This window comes from Vidua chalybeata, chromosome 1 (assembly GCF_026979565.1).
Source record: "Vidua chalybeata isolate OUT-0048 chromosome 1, bVidCha1 merged haplotype, whole genome shotgun sequence".
Classification (NCBI taxonomy): Eukaryota; Metazoa; Chordata; class Aves; order Passeriformes; family Viduidae; genus Vidua; species Vidua chalybeata.
Genome location: NC_071530.1, coordinates 35,863,923 through 35,881,039, shown reverse-complemented (window position 1 = coordinate 35,881,039; position 17,117 = coordinate 35,863,923). Strand labels below are relative to the sequence as shown.

The 17,117-nt window shown below is 37.5% G+C and overlaps 1 protein-coding gene across 6 annotated transcripts in view; it reads left to right on the top strand.

Annotated features, from left to right (window-relative positions):
* TBC1D5 (TBC1 domain family member 5) overlaps nt 1-17,117 on the top strand; it is a 318,166-nt gene that overhangs the window by 261,016 nt on the left and 40,033 nt on the right. For all 6 annotated transcript variants that reach the window (XM_053967563.1, XM_053967571.1, XM_053967579.1 and 3 more), the window contains 2 exons: nt 4,124-4,398; nt 14,746-14,909. In XM_053967563.1, the coding sequence (XP_053823538.1) occupies nt 4,124-4,398; nt 14,746-14,909 (439 nt within the window). The remainder of the gene's footprint in view (nt 1-4,123; nt 4,399-14,745; nt 14,910-17,117) is intronic.

Here is a 17,117-nt window from a genome sequence, read left to right as displayed (position 1 = left end):
AATTCATGTCTCTTTGATACTCATATTTTTAAACTGATGCCTTACTTTTAAATGCATCTGCTGATAACTCTACAATGTAAATCAATCAGTATTTTTCTTGTAATTGTTGTGCATGTCTGGTACATTTAGATGGCTAAAATGTAGATTGATCCACGTTTGATGGCTGTAATCATCCTTTGCATTAATATATCAGACATTTAAATGGTAAGAAATAGACACATTGTTCTTATTTTACTGAACTTCAGCTCACTTTTAATGTAAGTCCTCCAGAGATGTAACACCTCACTATTGTTCATTTTCTGAAGCTGTAATTCAGAGAAATTGCACATATTTTACTTCGCAATGCATTTTTAAAACCACCTCTTAAAAAGATACTTAGATAGATAGCATCATTTTTTATTTTTCATTAATTTATATATGTTCTGAGCTGATCATTAGCAGTGGCAGTTCATAGCACAGCCGAATCACACCACAGGTTATTAGGAGCTGTGATAACTATCCTTTCTAGTTGTCATGTAGTTCTAAAATATTCTTGCATTTTACTGTTGGAAGCATTTCTAAAAATAATGTTTCAGACATAAAGACTTGGCAATTGTTTATGTTTGTTGTTCCTGTAAAATGAAGTTTTTTTCAAAAAGTATCTTTCCAAACATCTGAAAAATCAAATAAACTAATTTGTCCTAGTGTATATATATGTCAAACCAGCAAATCAAACAGTGTAGAAGAAAAACTGACACCTTTTTATTAAGCAAAATATAGCTGAAAAATAAAGAAACAAGAGAGAAACAAGCTGCTGGACACAAATACACAAACCTCTGTATAAGCTTTGTTTCCTGCATCTGTGTATTATCACAATTCCAATGATACATGAAGCTCAAAGTGTCCAGTGGCTTTGTTGCTCAGATGGCCTGTTAGTGTAAATCACTTACTTTCAGTAAATATAATTTTTTGTGCAAAGTCAAGGGGCTTTTTTAGTGATTGTAAAGGTTCTAGATTTAGAGACAATGTAAATTTAGGACTCAATGTGCAAGCCATTATCTTCCTTCTAAGTGAATGTTTCAGGTGAGTAAGTGATATGTACCACCCCAAACTCCAACTTTAGTGATTGTTTTCAGTAAACAGAAAAAATGTACTAAAGTTTGGGTTCTGAATCTCAGCCATATTACTAGCATGACCCCTAAAACTGGCAGTATAATGAGATTTATTGCAACTGTTGATAACTGAGCTCCCATTCAGCTTGACTTCATCTATTAGCAGATTCCTATAAAAGAAAAGAGAAAACTAAGCCTACTACAGGCAGATTATTAAAAAGAAGCAGTCCATTGAGTGTTGATTCATGTACCCAACTTCTTTTCTTGTCTGGCATAATTTGCTAGAGCAGCAACTTCAGTTTGAAATGCTGACATTTGTGCTCCTGTATCCATCACAAAAATAATCAAATATTTAAAAGGGCCCAAGGGAAAAGTGATTATCAAATCTCCCTGGCTGTTTCTGTGAGCCTTCACATATAAATCCACTCCATCCAGTGGCCAGTCCTCACTCAGAACTGGTTAATCTGGTAAATCCAGGTTCTGGGGGGGGGGTCTGAGGGGACCAAAGTGTTGGACTCCTTAGTGGGGTGACTCATGTCCTTTGATCTTCAGTGGGAGTGTGCTGGCATCCTTCCTGGCAAAAGAAGACAATACAAGTCTCAAGGTCTGGACAGGTTATCCCTTAGCTACTAAGGAGTGGCTAAAGTTGTTTAACAGCTTGGACTTAAGATATTTCTCAGGTGGAATCTCAACTTCAGTCTCATGGAGTGCTTTTCACACTGCTGTTGTTGCTTTCCCCACCTTTTCAGGGGGATCTCCTTCAATTAATCTAATTTCCAGAGAGAGTGAGACTGTTCATTGCGCAGCCTGAGCAATGGTGGGGAATGTTCATACCCCTTGCAGGAGGCTGTTAAAGGTGTATTGCCCTCCCTTCCAAGCCTGTGCCAGCTAAGCAACGCATAAAGGCACAGTATTGGCATCCAATTGCCTGAAGTAAACTGGAAGCCATGACTCTCTGTTGGCTCCTTCACCACCCAGGCAGAAAAATTAGAAGGGGACTTTGAAACCACCCCGTCAATGCTCAATCACACGGGTGCTTATATTGTAGCTATTGAGTTTGCAGTGGTGGGTGTTGCAGCTGTTAGTGGAACCAAATCAGGTATAACTTCAAAAATTCCATTTTGTGCTGCAGCAAAGATCCAGCAATGTAATACACCAGCAATCCTTGAATCACTCGGTGCAGGCACTGCATGGAGCAAGTGCATGGCTGTCTCGATTTCTTTTAAGGTCAGGATCAGCAGACTTCTGCTTCTCAGCCAAGATCCACCAAACATCCAAAAACTCCTCCTCCTTCCCTTCAGTTGGGGGGTGCAAACCTGGCCTCAGCAAAGCACCTGAAGCTTTTGCACATCAGTGATTGTTTGAGTCACTCACCATTAACACTTCAGTCTCACAGCTACTCAGTTTGCTTTTGAAACGATCTGGATCTCCTGCAATAGTTCTGCAGATGCTTTCCTCATAGTGACTTTGTCATTCACTCTCAGATGACTGTGGAAGGACTTTTTGTAACACCAGTGGCAATCAATAAAATCGGGAGACACAGAAACATCCTGTAATTATTATTAAGCAATCATTCTTTCCCAGCTTCCATAAATTGGGAAGCAACACTTGGTCCCAGTCTCTGTACTGCTGTTCCTCCTAAAAAATTCTAGATTCATCTTTCTTCATCACCAGTATATGGCAGAAGCACCCCATACAGCTTGGGGTGTATCTTGTGAGTGTGCAGGCTCTCATACTTCCTTCTGACAGCTCTTTATCTATTCTGAGTATCTATTCTGATTCTAAACAACTCAGCTGTTGTTATTTTCTGAATGTGCTCTATATGTGTGTGCATGTTTGTATTCTGTATTCTAAAAAAAAACCCATCTCTGGAGACAAATAGAGAAATCAGAGGAAGAGCAAAATCAAAATTACTCTTCCAGGTGTCCACAGAAGTTACAAATTACCCGTATTAATTCATTTGTCGTTTATTTTTAGTTCAGCTTCCCCAAAACATTTTAAAGTATTTTTCCCCAGTACAACGATTGTGTTGGTTTTAATTACATTTCTTCATGTTTTTAAAGGACAGCTATTTATATCATGGAAGTACAGATCAGTAAAATAAAACCTCAGGAGTGAAAAGGTCTTTGTGGTTGTGATATATTTCTGTGAAGGGTATTTCAAGCATTAATTATATAAGGCAGGGAATTACTGCATGAACAAATAGGAATGGCTTTGCTAATCTGTGGGTTATATGAACACTTCCACTGGGAATTAAAAGGTTCTTTGCCTCTTTATTTTAGACACATTAAATGGTTTGACAATTTCCTCATTCTTAATGTTGCATATAACTGAAGTGAATTGAATAGCCACTGTAGTTAAAAATAAAAAGTAACAATTATAAGGATTGTGATTCAGTATATGTGTTATACCCTGAAGCAGTTCTTCAGCAAAATCACTTTAGAAATCAGGATTCCTGTTAAAAAGTGCTTGGCTTGAAATGATTGGGCTGTGCAGAAGGTGAACTCAGAGCAAGAGACATCTAGGTCTGCCAGCCTGAAAGGACAGTCTAGTGTTAGCTTTGCTTGCTGAAAAAAATGTTTGGGGTTGAGTAATTTTAAACATTGGAGAGAATTTAATCTAACAGAAATAAATATTAAAGCAGTCCTCAAATAAATGCAGAAGTTCCATTTTATAAAGTTTTAGATTCTGTGGAGTCTGGATTGCTTTTTGTCACTCTTTTTTTCCTTTTTTTTTTAATTTAGGAAGGCAAATTAAGAAAATTGCTACAAACTCACTTTGTTTGGGGTTAGTCTGCATTTTTCAGGGAGAAGGATGAAAAAAAATTGTCCACTTCTGGTTGGGAAAAATTCATACCACACCCAGTCCCTGTGGTCTCTGTGTGTATTCCAGTGCAACTGTAGTAAAACACCTTCTTTATGATGTTCAAATCTTGGATTTTTATCTCTGAGTTTTGAAGAACGATGCTTGTATGGTTGTGCCTGTCCAAACCATTGGCAATGATGCAATGATTTCTCCTCTTTTTTTCTCAGTGCCAGTGCTAAAGCCACTCCTCTGAACATAAACAAAGTCTCTAACAGCTTACTGAATTTTGGCCGAAAGCTCATTGCTCCAGCCATGGCTTCGGGTGGGGCAGTGGGCACTCCTGCCAGCGGGAGCAGCTTCCCTCCCTCTTCAATGCCAAGCAGGAGCACAGTGGAAGCCCCTCAGCACCAGCAGCACCACCACCAGCACCAGCAGCACCACCACCAGTCACAGCAGCAGAGGATGATGAAGTCTGAAAGCATGCCAGTTCAGCTGGGCAAAGGTAAAGGGGAAACATGTGGTAGCACCGTGACTGAGAGAAGCTTTGTTGTACATCTTCATTGCTGAAGAAAATTCTTTCTTCTGGTGATTTTTATATCACTGTGTATATATTTGGAGGAAACAGCAAAAAAATATTTTGTTAGTCAGGATGCTTATGCCAAGTACAACAGCATAGTTGCAGTGCAATACAGAATTAGATCTTATCTCAAGAATGTACCAATACTGTAAGAAGTTAGAACTTCTAAAAATATATGAACCAGAAACTGCATCAGACAGGCCAACAAACTTAATCATTACCATATGAAACATGAACCAATTAATTTTTGAGATTTTTAGATGCAACCTTTTTTTAACTGGAAGACTAATTTCATACATGTTTTTTCAGGTTATTGCAAAAAAACGCATGCATGACAGTATTAGCTAAATACATAATAATAAGTGAAGGAAGTTAGAGAGTAATTCTTAATAAAGAAATTCTTATTCCCTTTAGAATGTGTGGAACTTATTTAAGCCATAAGATGAATTTGTCTTTTAATAATTTGTAATGACCCTCTGCACTTAATTTAGTAAACACTGCGTCTTTTTCTTAAGCCTTTCTTTTTATATTTCTTGAGGACAGCTTATTCAAACAACAAACTCACAAGCTCAGCTATGATAGTTGTTTGCTATACTCTGCCATGCTCAAGGTAGGTTACTGCTTTTCATCTTCAGCCAGCCCATGGCAGTATGTGCTTTTCAAGGAGTATGTAGAGCAAAACAGTACCTGCTGATTTAACAACTCATCCAGTGTCATGGTTATGAGCTTGAGGGCTGATGCTGGTTGCCCTGAACCTTTGCATAGGATTGCATCTTTTTTTTTTTTTTTCCCCCACCAGATTTGAAAGTGTAAAAGAAGGGAAGTAACACTTCATAGATGAAGTTGGTGTTCTCTCTCTTTGCTGTGGCACCCTTATGGGTCCCAAGACCCTTCATGATGCATGGCATCCCCAGCAGACACTGAGGGAGCTGAACTGAAAGGTACAGCTGTTCTTTTGGAGCAGACACATACAGGCACTTCTGTAAGGGCCACTGCAGCTGCTTGGCAAAATCCAGATATGCGGCTTCTCTTAGCTAGAGAAGAATCTCAAAACTTGCTCCAGCAAGGCTTTTACAGTACAGAGGTGAAACTGAAGTGCACTAAAGCTTTGATACAAATCCTCTTCACAACACTGGAAGCAAAATTAGGTGTGGAACAAAATTATTTACACTGTTTCAGAGAGACCTTTTCTTTGCTTTTTTAAGAGTTTTCCTTATCACATTAAGAGCTGATAAGAGTTTTTCTCTTATCACATTATTCTCTTTTCCCCTTCTGAGTAAAAGTGGTCCTTGGGTAGCTGTTTTCTTTCACTGCTTAATATAGTAAAAGCTCACAATTTGAAAAAAACTTCTACAGATGGAATTGATTGTAGCTTAATCTTGATGTGGCTGCTAAAGGATGGCCTGTTGTATGGGGCAATTAACATATATCATCAGGAAATGCACCTGATACTTTCTTCTGGTACAAGAATCAGAATAAAAAATTTTAGCTATGTTTGGTCATTGTCATGTACAAGCTGTGCTCATATTGCTGTATCAACATGAATATGGAGATTTGGTAAAGTTATGAAGAATGTATGATGTAGGGCACAAAGCATTTTCGTAGCAAGAGGAAAAAACATACTGCAGCTTCTTAAGTGTGTTTTGTCTATCCATATTTGGTACAGCCTTTGCAGAAGTAATTTATGGGCAACAAAATATAAATATACTGTTTTTAATAGGTTCAGATGACAGAGTTTTGTTTTATGTATTAGTGTCATGCTTGTTGCTCCAGACCTGTACAGTTTTAAGTATTTTGCCTATAACTGTATAGAAATTTCAAATTATGGCAGCTATGTTTGCAAGTGCCATACTTTGTATTTTTAAAGAGACACAAAAAAATAACAAAAGGAAATAAAAAGTATTTTAGAGGCTCCCCAGTGAATTCTCTCTGAAGTAAGTTTACATGTTCAGCAAAAAATTCCTATTTGAAATGACACCATGGAGGAGACGTGCTAAAAATTGAAGCTTGCTGCAGTGACCTTTGTAAACAGCACAAGCTTCCTCACACCTTAAAAGCAAGAGCAAGTCTTTTCTGTTCTGTAGAGGACAGTAACACCACCTCAAGAAAGAGCTGAACAGCAAATCCAGTGAATGAGGGCACTCTCCACTGCTATGAGAAGCTGCCACTGCTTCTATCCCAGGCATTGAGATTTAGGATTTAAAATATATTCATACTCTCAGAAGCTCTTGTTCCACTCATGTTTGTGCTGAACTTTTTAGCTTCTACTTCACTGGCTTTTTCCTAGCTCTGGATTCTACTGTAGGTTTTGAGTATCTAAAAACTATTTGGCATGGTTTGGAAATACAAGGCTCCCAAATTACTAACTAGCTGTCACTAATTGTCTCCTGTTCTTGTTCTTTGCCGTGTGTTCAGCTCTCCTCAGCCTCCTGGAGCCTGGTTATTTAGCTGAGGTAGGCAGAGACATGGATTTGGGATTTAAATTGAAATACATTTGCACTTCCAGCTGATGTAATACTCACAGATGTTCAGTTGGACAGTATAACAAGCCAAAGTGCTGTAAATCTAACAGGCATCAAGCCATAAAATAAGTCATCCATTCTTCTCTTACTGATCTTTTCAGGTTTTGAATGCTCAAGTAGTGCTGATAATTTAAATTAATACAGAGATTTATACGTTTGAAGAGATTAAATTAATTGGCTGATCTACTTTGTGAAGAAGTCCTTGGTAACAAAATACCTTGCAGGACTGTCAAAATAATCCTATCCCAGCTTTAACAGCTCTGTTTCAACAGAGTTACCACTCACAAACCAGCTAACATTCATGCTGCTGTACTCTAGATGAGGGATGACTGGGTTACATAATCAGTTGTAATTATTTCTCACTCCAAAGTTTTGGTACTTGCTGAATTTCTGTAAGAAAAAAATGCATAAAATTTAGATAATGGAAATGGGAAAACGACAGACTGGGAAAAAAAAAAAACACAACCATAATTGCAGGCCTGTAATTCCAGATGAGTCTTCAGCATTACAAATCACAGCTGAACGAAGTATCCTGACATCTAATTGGAAATTCAGTTCCTCCTAATAATATATTAGTCTCATTCAGCCTGTCCTCAGCACAGGAGAAGATCGGATATCATTACTGATTACTTATGCAAGGTAGCCTGCTAACAGAAGAGGGATTAAAACATTCTCTTGATCTTGCACAGTGAAGTAATTCATTGGCACAAAAGTTGAATTCATATATTGAGTTTATTGGATCTTCAGTTGAGGTGGTTATTTTGAAAGATAAAAAAATTGATAATAGAAAAAAAATGGGAAAAAAGTACAGCCGTTGCCCTGTGTGTTCCAGTGGATCCTTCATCATTCAGAAACTGGATATTCTTTGATTACCAAATGGCAGTGTATTGCCAAGAAAAAAAAAGCATTTTTCTTTCTCTTCTTCCCTGATAGTGCCGGATACAGTTTTCCTTCTAGATCATTTCACAGTGAAACCCAAAGGCTTTTGATTTCAATGCAGCTTTATCACAAGGACACATTAGACGATCAGTTAAAAGACAAAGTTCTGCCAAAAATGTATTTAAAGAGTTTCCAGGCTACTCATTGTTTTTATGAGTTGATACTACTGTGGTATTTGTTGTAACACACAGAATTTCCACAGTCAACACGTATGCCCTAAAGAAATGATCCTCCAATTTAGAATTATTTATAAAGTTAAATAATTATTTCAAATTATTTATTTATCTCTAGAAAATGAATATGCTTTTCATATGGATAAAGAAATTGTCCTTATTAATAGCAGAACTGAGTATAAATTAAAGGAATAAAACACGGATTGACAAAGTTTTTTTTTTTTTTTTTCCTTTCTGAAAACATAGAAATAAACATATTATTAGACAAGTATGAAATTTTTTGGCAGTAAGGATACAACTTCTGAGCTCCTCGGTGTAAGAGAGACATGGAGTGAGTACTATGGAGGGCTCCAAAAAAGATTAGGGGACTGGAGCACCTCACAAGGAAAGGCTGAAGGAGCTGGAACTGTTTGGCCTCAAGAAGAGGAGAGGGGATAATATCTAAAGGGAGGTGTGAAGACGGTGGAGACAGCTGCTTCTCGGTGGTGCCAAGCAGTAGAACAAAAGGCAATGGGCAGAAACTGATGCACAGGAAATTTTACCCGAATACGAGGAAGAACTTCCTTACTGTGCAAGTGACTGTGCCTTGGAATAGAGTGCCCAGAGGAGCTGTGGAGTCCCCTTTCCTGGAGATACTCAAAAGCCATCAAAAGCCACACAATCCTGAGTAATGTGCCCTTGGGGACCCCGCTTGAGCAAGGGGCTTGGGCCAGTGGTCTTCCAACCTCAGCCATTCTATGAAGCTCCCAAACAGCAGAATGACACTGTCTCTGTAAAGTGCCAGCGACAAAACGGCTTTGACTCTTCAGTTAAGTTTACATTTTGATCTAAATCATCACTTAAAAGCACTGGGGTTCTGCAGCCTGTGACAACTGGTTATCCAACCTTCCCGTTTCCTTTTGCCTGTCCCCACAGCGCTCTCTCACCATGTCCTTTCTGTTCAAAGCAGGGTGCTCCGGCTGAACCCCCCAAAGCTGCGGCTCTTCCCTCGGCCGAGCTGCAGCGGCGGGGCCGCGCTAACGCTGTTGTTTGTTTGCCAGGCGAGGCGGGCGAGGCGGCGCCGCCGGGGCCGGCCCAGGCCCAGCAGCACACCCCGGCCACCACAGGTAGGCCCGGGCGGCGCCCGCCGTCGCTGCCACTGTCCCTCCACCGAGCGCCGCTGTTGTGCCGGCAGAGAGCTCGGCTCTCCGCGTCCCGGCCGACCGCTCTCTGTGTCTGTCTGTCTGTGTGTGTGTCTGTGTCTGTGTGTGTGTCTGCTTGTGTCTATGTGACTGTATGTGTGTGTCTGTGTGTGTAGGTGTGTCTGTGTCTGTGTGTCTGTGTGTGTGTCTGTGTGTGTGCCTCTGTGTGTCTGCATGTGTGTCTGTCTGTGTCTATGTCGCTGTATGTCTTGGGCATGTGTGTGTCTGTGTGTGTGTGTGTCTGTGTGCCTGTCTGTGCGTGTGTGTTCATGCGTGTGTGTGTCTCAGTGTGTCTGCGTCTCTTCACTGGCATCCGCTCTGCGTCAGCATCCGTCTGTGCTACAAACCTTTATGCTCTTGCACTTTGTAGCCCATTTCCCACTCTGTCATGGGGGCCAGTTCCACCATCATTGTCCCTTTTAGCTGCATTGCTTCCCTCTTGTTATATTTGAGGCAGATATTTTGGGCCAAATATCTACTGTGGTGCACTTGACTAAAAGGGAGCTTACCTGCCTTGGCTGAAATAAAAAGTATATGGATTTGTGTGATGAGGTGGTTTGAGTGAATTTTAAAAGTGCTGGAAGCCTTTGTTCCAATTTCAGTGTAGGAGAAAAAGGGAAACTAATTTATCTGAAAAGTTTTATAAAACTCATCTCATTCTTTTTGCAAATTTTAATACCCTACATCCTCACTATGGTGAATACAGACAGATGAGAGGATCTGAATGGTTTTGAATTATATATGGCACCATAACTTCTGTTCTTCTTGGTATCTTTTTCCTTGCTCTCCTTATAACTATGAAAACTATTCTTTTCCTCTGTAGGGACCAAACAGAATGAGCCATCAGTTTTGTATGTCTTTTTTGCATCTTCCTCTGATTTTTCATACATTTTAGCAGGGACCTCCACAGTTCCTGGCTATATCCCCCATAACTTAACTCAAACTTAGTAAGACCTGAAGCTCACTTTCCTTTCATTGTTAGTCTTCTCCTCCTTGCCATCACGTTTTACTTTATTATACAGCCTAATTATTGATCACATTTAATTTAAATTACCATTCTTTGCAAGACATGGGAGGTCTCCACAATACCAACAGGTTGGTTCCTTTTTCCACTGCCCATCTGTGTGTTTTCTGAATGGTTTTGAGGCAGAGCATTTCTCACCCTGGGGTGAGTCCCACTATCATTAGCAACAGGCAAGAAGTGAGCCACTTAAAAGCCAGCCCATGGAGATAACATTGCTCCTTTTTGCCTCAGAAATGGATGTATTTTTAGTGTGTGAAATCCTGTGCATCATTACTGTGCTCAATCATTACTGTGAACTATTTATGCATTTTAGAGTGTATACATACATACATACATATATATATATATGTATATATATATGTGTATATATATATATATATATATATTTGAGACATCCTGCACAGTAATGTATTTTGACTACTGCGTACATCAGGGATCCCTACATATTTGTTCTATGTACTTCATAAGCATGTATTTGATTGCCATGTTTGTGGGGTTTCTTCAGCCTGTTTTGTATAGGATTTAGGACCTTCTGGTATATGCTTAGATGCTCAGAGATTAGAGTTCTCCAATGTCTTTTTTAAGGAACCACAATGTATTTCTCTGATATTGGCAGAATGAGCAGACGAAAATGAGAGTTTTGATTCAGTGGTGTTCTCAGGCTCCTGATTAGGCTGCTAAAGAAGGACACGAGTTTAGTTATTAACTGTACTTTATTACAATCTTTATGCATTTTGATTCTACATGAAGGGTAAGACTTCTTTTTTATTTTTCCACCTTTTTTTGGTTTTGTTTTTGTTTTTTTTTTTTGAGGAGTAATCCAAAATTAGAAACTCTGTCCCATTACCTTCTTGTCAAGCTATTGAGTGAGCAGAATGTACCACACTGCACATTAAAAAAGATGTAAAATCAGTGAGACACAGAACAGGGAAGGTACAAATGGCATTTGTGTCATTGCCCTGAGATCCTAAAATCTGTGTGTTGTTACTATAGTGTTGTTTCCAAAGTTATATGAGGGTTGTTAATGCCTCGGTGCATACATGAAGGAAGGACTGAAGGACTTCATACATCTGAAGGACTTCAGAAGCAACGTGGTGACTCAGTTAAATGTTGTTGCAGCAGCTTCCTTAAGCGTTGGACTCGATGATCCTTGTGGGTCCCTTCCAAGTTAGAATATTCTGTGATTCATTACTTTTCTGTGTTGGGAAAATCATGGATGTCTTTTTTCTTTTTCTTTTTCCTTTTTTTTTTTTTTTTTTTTTTTTTTTTTTTTGACATTAGGGAAAACACATATGATTGGTGTGATCTGTCTTTCAGCTTTCTTATTTACAGTTGTAAAAACAATGACTCCTCTGGAAATTAGAAAAGCCTATCACAGTCCAAGGATCCTGCTTTATGAGTTGCTGCACACTATAATTATTCATAAGTGCTGTTCTTTCTGTCTTAATTCTCAATTATATCCCCAAATAATCTATGTCACAGCAGTGATCACAGGGTTGGATGCAGAATAAAAAAATATTGTTTCCTAGTAGTAATTTCCCTTGGATTTGCTTATTCATGCAGAAGGATCTTCTTACTTGGGTATCAAACATACAGATACAGTATTTTTATCACTTCTGGTTTGCTGTATCTCTGTCTTAGTTTAAGTAGATCTTGTATTGCTCTTATTTTTTATTTTCATTATATAATTTATAGGCCATAAAAACCAGATTGTTCAAAGCTCTTAGTGTTACTTGAGCAAATTCCCTTTTAGGACACTTGTATTATTCAGTCCACAAAATCTTGTTTGGTTATGCTAGTAGTTGCATATTCTGTTCCTGTGAACTGTGATCCATCTTTTGAAATTTAGCTGTTTGCAACGGCCATGAGGACACTTCTCGGTCTTTTCAGTTTCTTACTATGTTTTCAACACTTTTTTCCTTAGAGCTGAAAGACAAAATATAGAAAAAAAATTCTCACATATAATTTTTTCCATTGTTTTACCAAGCTATATTATTTCATGTGTGTGGGTTCTTCAAATACATTTAAAGTGTTCTTCTCTCAATATTATCTGTGGTTTTTTTATCACATAATCTGCTTATTTGCAGGTGAATTGTGTTACATCCAGGCCATACAGTGAAGAGTATGTGAAAAATACACATGGCTCATTGTTTAACTTCTTTTGTTTGTTTTTTTAATCTTCACTCTATAGGGAGTATATCTTCTTGTTACTAGGATGGTAAAGAGAGGCTATTTAATCTGATATATCCTTAATGAATATTTTTCTGTTGCACTTTTTCCACCAAATAGATTTTTTAATTTATGTTTACCATTTATATTGGCTGCTCTTGTTTAGCTGTGTGAACTACTTTTATAAATGCTTTATTTGCTAAAATATGTGATTCCATCTGTTCCAAAACTATTTTTAAGTTTACCTACTTCAAAAGCACACTTCCATTTGCCACTATAAAATGCATAAAAAGCCTTTTTTCTTACATAAAGGCAACTGTAAGGATAACAATGTTGCCAAGTGACATGATTTTACCCTAAAATTACAAATTTTCAAAAAATTTCCTTGCAAGTGAATTATTTCTGCTGTTTGCCATGCAGTGTTTTCTCCTTTTTCATCTTCATAATTATTTACGGTGTACCTGATTAATGCATATCCCATTTTTCTATAAAATGGGAAGGCAAAAGTTAAGTGAGATCTCAGTCTCAAGCACTTTTAAGGAAACTCCTCAGACTAGGTGGTAGGTAGTAAGTGTCTGGAGGAAGACTGTGAAGAAACAGAAAAATCCAGTTGAATGAAGTTGGCGGCAAGTAAAGAATATGTGAAGAGAAAATTTAGAATAAGAAGTAGCAGAAGAGGCCGTGTGGAGGGATCTGAAGAAAAGATGGAGGCAGACAGGAAGGTCCACAGAAGCAGGGCATAAAATGTAGGAGGATTATGGGGGAGGTGAGCAGAATAAAGCAACAGGGAATGAAGGACAAGATGGGAAGCAATTTATCTGTGTTTTCTTCTAGGAAATATTCAAAATACTAAACGCAGATCCTTTCTTGGCTTTTGTCATTTAAGGTCTGTTTATTCACACATAATGTTTTGTTCTTTGCTAGTTCAGTCTCTTTGCAAACAGTCTCCTTGTAAAAAGTGTATTTCAAATAAATCTGTATTTATTGCCTTAAGAAAATATGAATTATTTAATTGCAGAGGATCATACTTATTGCTATATATGGTAACATGAAAGCACACAAAAAACAGAAGAAAGGAAAAAGGGAAACATAAACCCTCTCATCACAAGAGCCATCAAACAAGGGAGAATTCTTGTGCATTAGCTTTATGTGCTATTTAACTTCTTTCCAGTGTGGAAAACTCTACAGTTTCATGGAGTCATTCTAGCTTGACTTCATCATACACATGACAAAAAGATTTTTTTAAACTAGCATCTGTCCTAAGGCAACATTTTCTTAATGAAGGTTGATGAAAACTGGCATACTGAGGGTTTTTTGTTTTTTTTTCCTCCTGGAACTAATGAAAACAAAATTTTAATTTAAATCTTTGAAAACACTTGGTAAGCCTCAACTAGAAGAAAGCTAGCCTTATCAGAGGCTGCCTGTTGCATACACTGCCATGGTGAACCAGCCCAGGCTTCTCCCCAGATGTCTTCACTATGATAGTGGACAATACTGGATTCTTTTCAAAAGCTCCATGAAATGACAATAAGTAACTAATAAGTAGATTTCATCAAAATGTCTGTTAGGTGGAAATGGCCGTAAAATTTGAAGTATGAGAACTTAACGTTCTTTTCCAAACTATTTTTTCCTGTTTAAAGTCTAAATATTGTGATCTAGATCTTCAGTGTCCAACCCACTTTTGGAATCCGAAGTACTTGTTGTTAGCATTCTTTGCCAAATTTTATAGTTGGAAAAAACTATTTCCATTGTAGTGTTGATGATATCAGATTTTTTTTTAATATTTTTATGAGATGGTACTTTGCTCATTTTGCCACACAGGGGATGAAGTTCCTCAGTCTGTGGATATATTACAGTGCATATAATGAGGTGATATTTATTTTTTATATATATATATATATATATATATAGAGAGAGAGAGAGAGAGAGAGAGTCTGTGTATGTACATATATATATACACACACATCATTTAGCATATATATATATATATATACACACATATACAGGTGTGTACTAGATAGTGTATGTTTGTGTATATATCTACATATACACAAAGATTTTGTGTTCTTCTCTCGTACAGAAATTAAGTTCCATGTGAGAACAGTCCTTCAATCTCTCAGTGCATGCTGACACACTTCAACATTTCATTCTGTGTTGGGGTGTCTGTAACTCTCAGTCAATGTCAGTTAAGACAAGGAAGTATTTGTGGGGAAAAGGAAATGCCCACTGATTAATTGTTTTGGTTTTTTATACTTGCTTTACAGGCCAAAGTTCAAAAAACATCAGTTCATCTCCAAGCATAGAGAGCTTGTCTGGAGGACGTGAATTTACAGGATCTCCACCTTTGTCTGCTTCAAAAAAGGATTCCTTTTTCAGCACCATCTCCCGCTCTCGTTCCCAAAGCAAAACTATGAGCAGAAAAGAGTCGGTGGGTTCTTTTAACTTTTAAACTATTTTAATGTCACACTGCATTAACTTACTTGTTAGAGACACTCACTTCTTCCATTCATTGAGCACTTCCACTTGGAAATGTTTCCCTAAGCATGCATTAATGGCCAAAGCAGAGATAAGCGATTTCAACTTTTTGTGTTGAGTGACATCTCCATTATGGCTTCCATCCCATTATCCTGCCTGAAATGAAACTGTGAAAGTGCCTGTTGCCTCTGAGAAAGACGAGAGAAGTCCTGTAAGATTTTTTGCTTTGTTAGACTTTTGCTGTAGTCCTGAAGTTAAACAGTTCAGTGGGAAGCTTGAATGCTCAGCAGATCCAAACATGTCCATCTGTTGTCCCTGAAATTCCTTAATACATCAGAGGTTTCCCAGTGTCTGTAGCATCTGTAGTCTGCAGTCACAGTTCTATTTCTTGTGCAGCTCTGACTTTCCATTTGGTCACAAGAAGCTAGTATTTAAATAGATAGTTTTCATCCAAGAAAATCAGCTCTTATCATGGGTATGTTCCAAAGAAATTCTCATCTCGTCCAGGATATTTTAGGACACACTACTTTGGTAAACAAGGTATGCTATGGAACATGAGGATTCTTGTTTAATCTCTATACACATTTCCCTTTTGTCTCTCTGCTGACTAGAAAACAGTTACATAGTAGATGTAATAAGTTGTGATTTTTGTAAAATGAAGGCACAGTGGTTTTCTCCATTCTTTTTTCAGAAATGTAGGCTCATACTGATTTCAATATGTAGGAATTGTAATAGCCAAATTTCTGTTACAGCATTCTTCAGGTGTTCAGAGCTAATATTGCACAGAAATTTCATCTGAACTTCTCAGTGCTTTTTACTCTAAACAGCAGAATCTTTATTAGTAGTCACTTCATGTTTTCAGTTTGATATTCAAGACGTTCTAATGAAATGCACAACTTTGTGCAACTTTGTTCATTTTTTGTTCACTGAATGAGAGTGTTTAATTCTTGTTCCAAATGTTTTACTGTTGACTAAAGAAAAGCTGTGTTTTGTGGTTAGTCAACAAGAAGCTATAATTTTGGTTTGTGACCATTTATAACATGTTGAATTTAATTTAAAGCTAAAACAACAATTTAATTTCTTTGTGCTTGTCCTCATGAGTTGAAGAAAAATAAATACAGCAGGATTGAACTTTTCTTTTTATGTGGCTTAACAAGATCTAAATACAGCTTTCACTTGCAACTTTTATCCAGGCCAGAACTTGGGGGTTTTGCGCCAGTAGAGTTGAAGAATAATTCCTCCTTAGTCCTCTAACAGGAGACAGGAGAATTTACCATTATATATTCATACTCAATTAAAATCCATTTATTGTTAACATGGTTTTTTTCAGGTAAATAATATCCCAAATTTGGGGTATTATATTAATGCTTTCATGAAGGAGTTTGGATAAAGAATTATGCATTGTAACATTTGTTGTCCTTATGATAGTTTTTAGTGGATTGGTAATCATGATAAATCAGGGCATAAATTTTCAAAATAATTCTTTAAACTGTGATATGTAATTTATATTTTAGCATTTTATGATTGAACAGCTAGGAAAGGTTTTAGGCTATCAAAATCCATTTCCTTGGGTTCAGTTATTGACTGACCCTTAATATAGGCAAACGGAATTTGTAGGAGATCCAAGAGGAAAAGGTTTGTGTAAATCTATTTTCTGTTGCACAAGAGAATGTTGGGTTTTGTTTTCCTGTAAATTTCATGGTACTTCATTTTCCACGTAGAGTCGGGGACCCCAAAGAGTTCTTCCTGAGGTCCTGAAGTAGTTGCATCAGTAATCTCAACTTGAACAATTGCTTCATTTACAGCTGTTTTCTGGAGGCAGAAGGCTTCAAAATATAGTGGATCCACATTGTTTTATTTATCAAACTGAACTGGTTTACATTTTAAATCTTATAATTATACAGATTATGTTGTTAAGTATTAGGGAAATTACCTTTGTTGGAACATTGCCATGCATCAATCTCTTCATAAAAAGATGGTTTTAAAATCACTTATTCTTGGTGTGGCAGATGAAAGATAATCCATTTTCTTTTCATCCTTGTATCTCTAATACAAACCCTTTCCAAGCAAAGTGGAAATTGAATGCATACATAGAAATATGTCCTTTAACATGCAGTTAAAATAAGTGATTTTCACAGACCAGAGGGCATTACTGTAATAG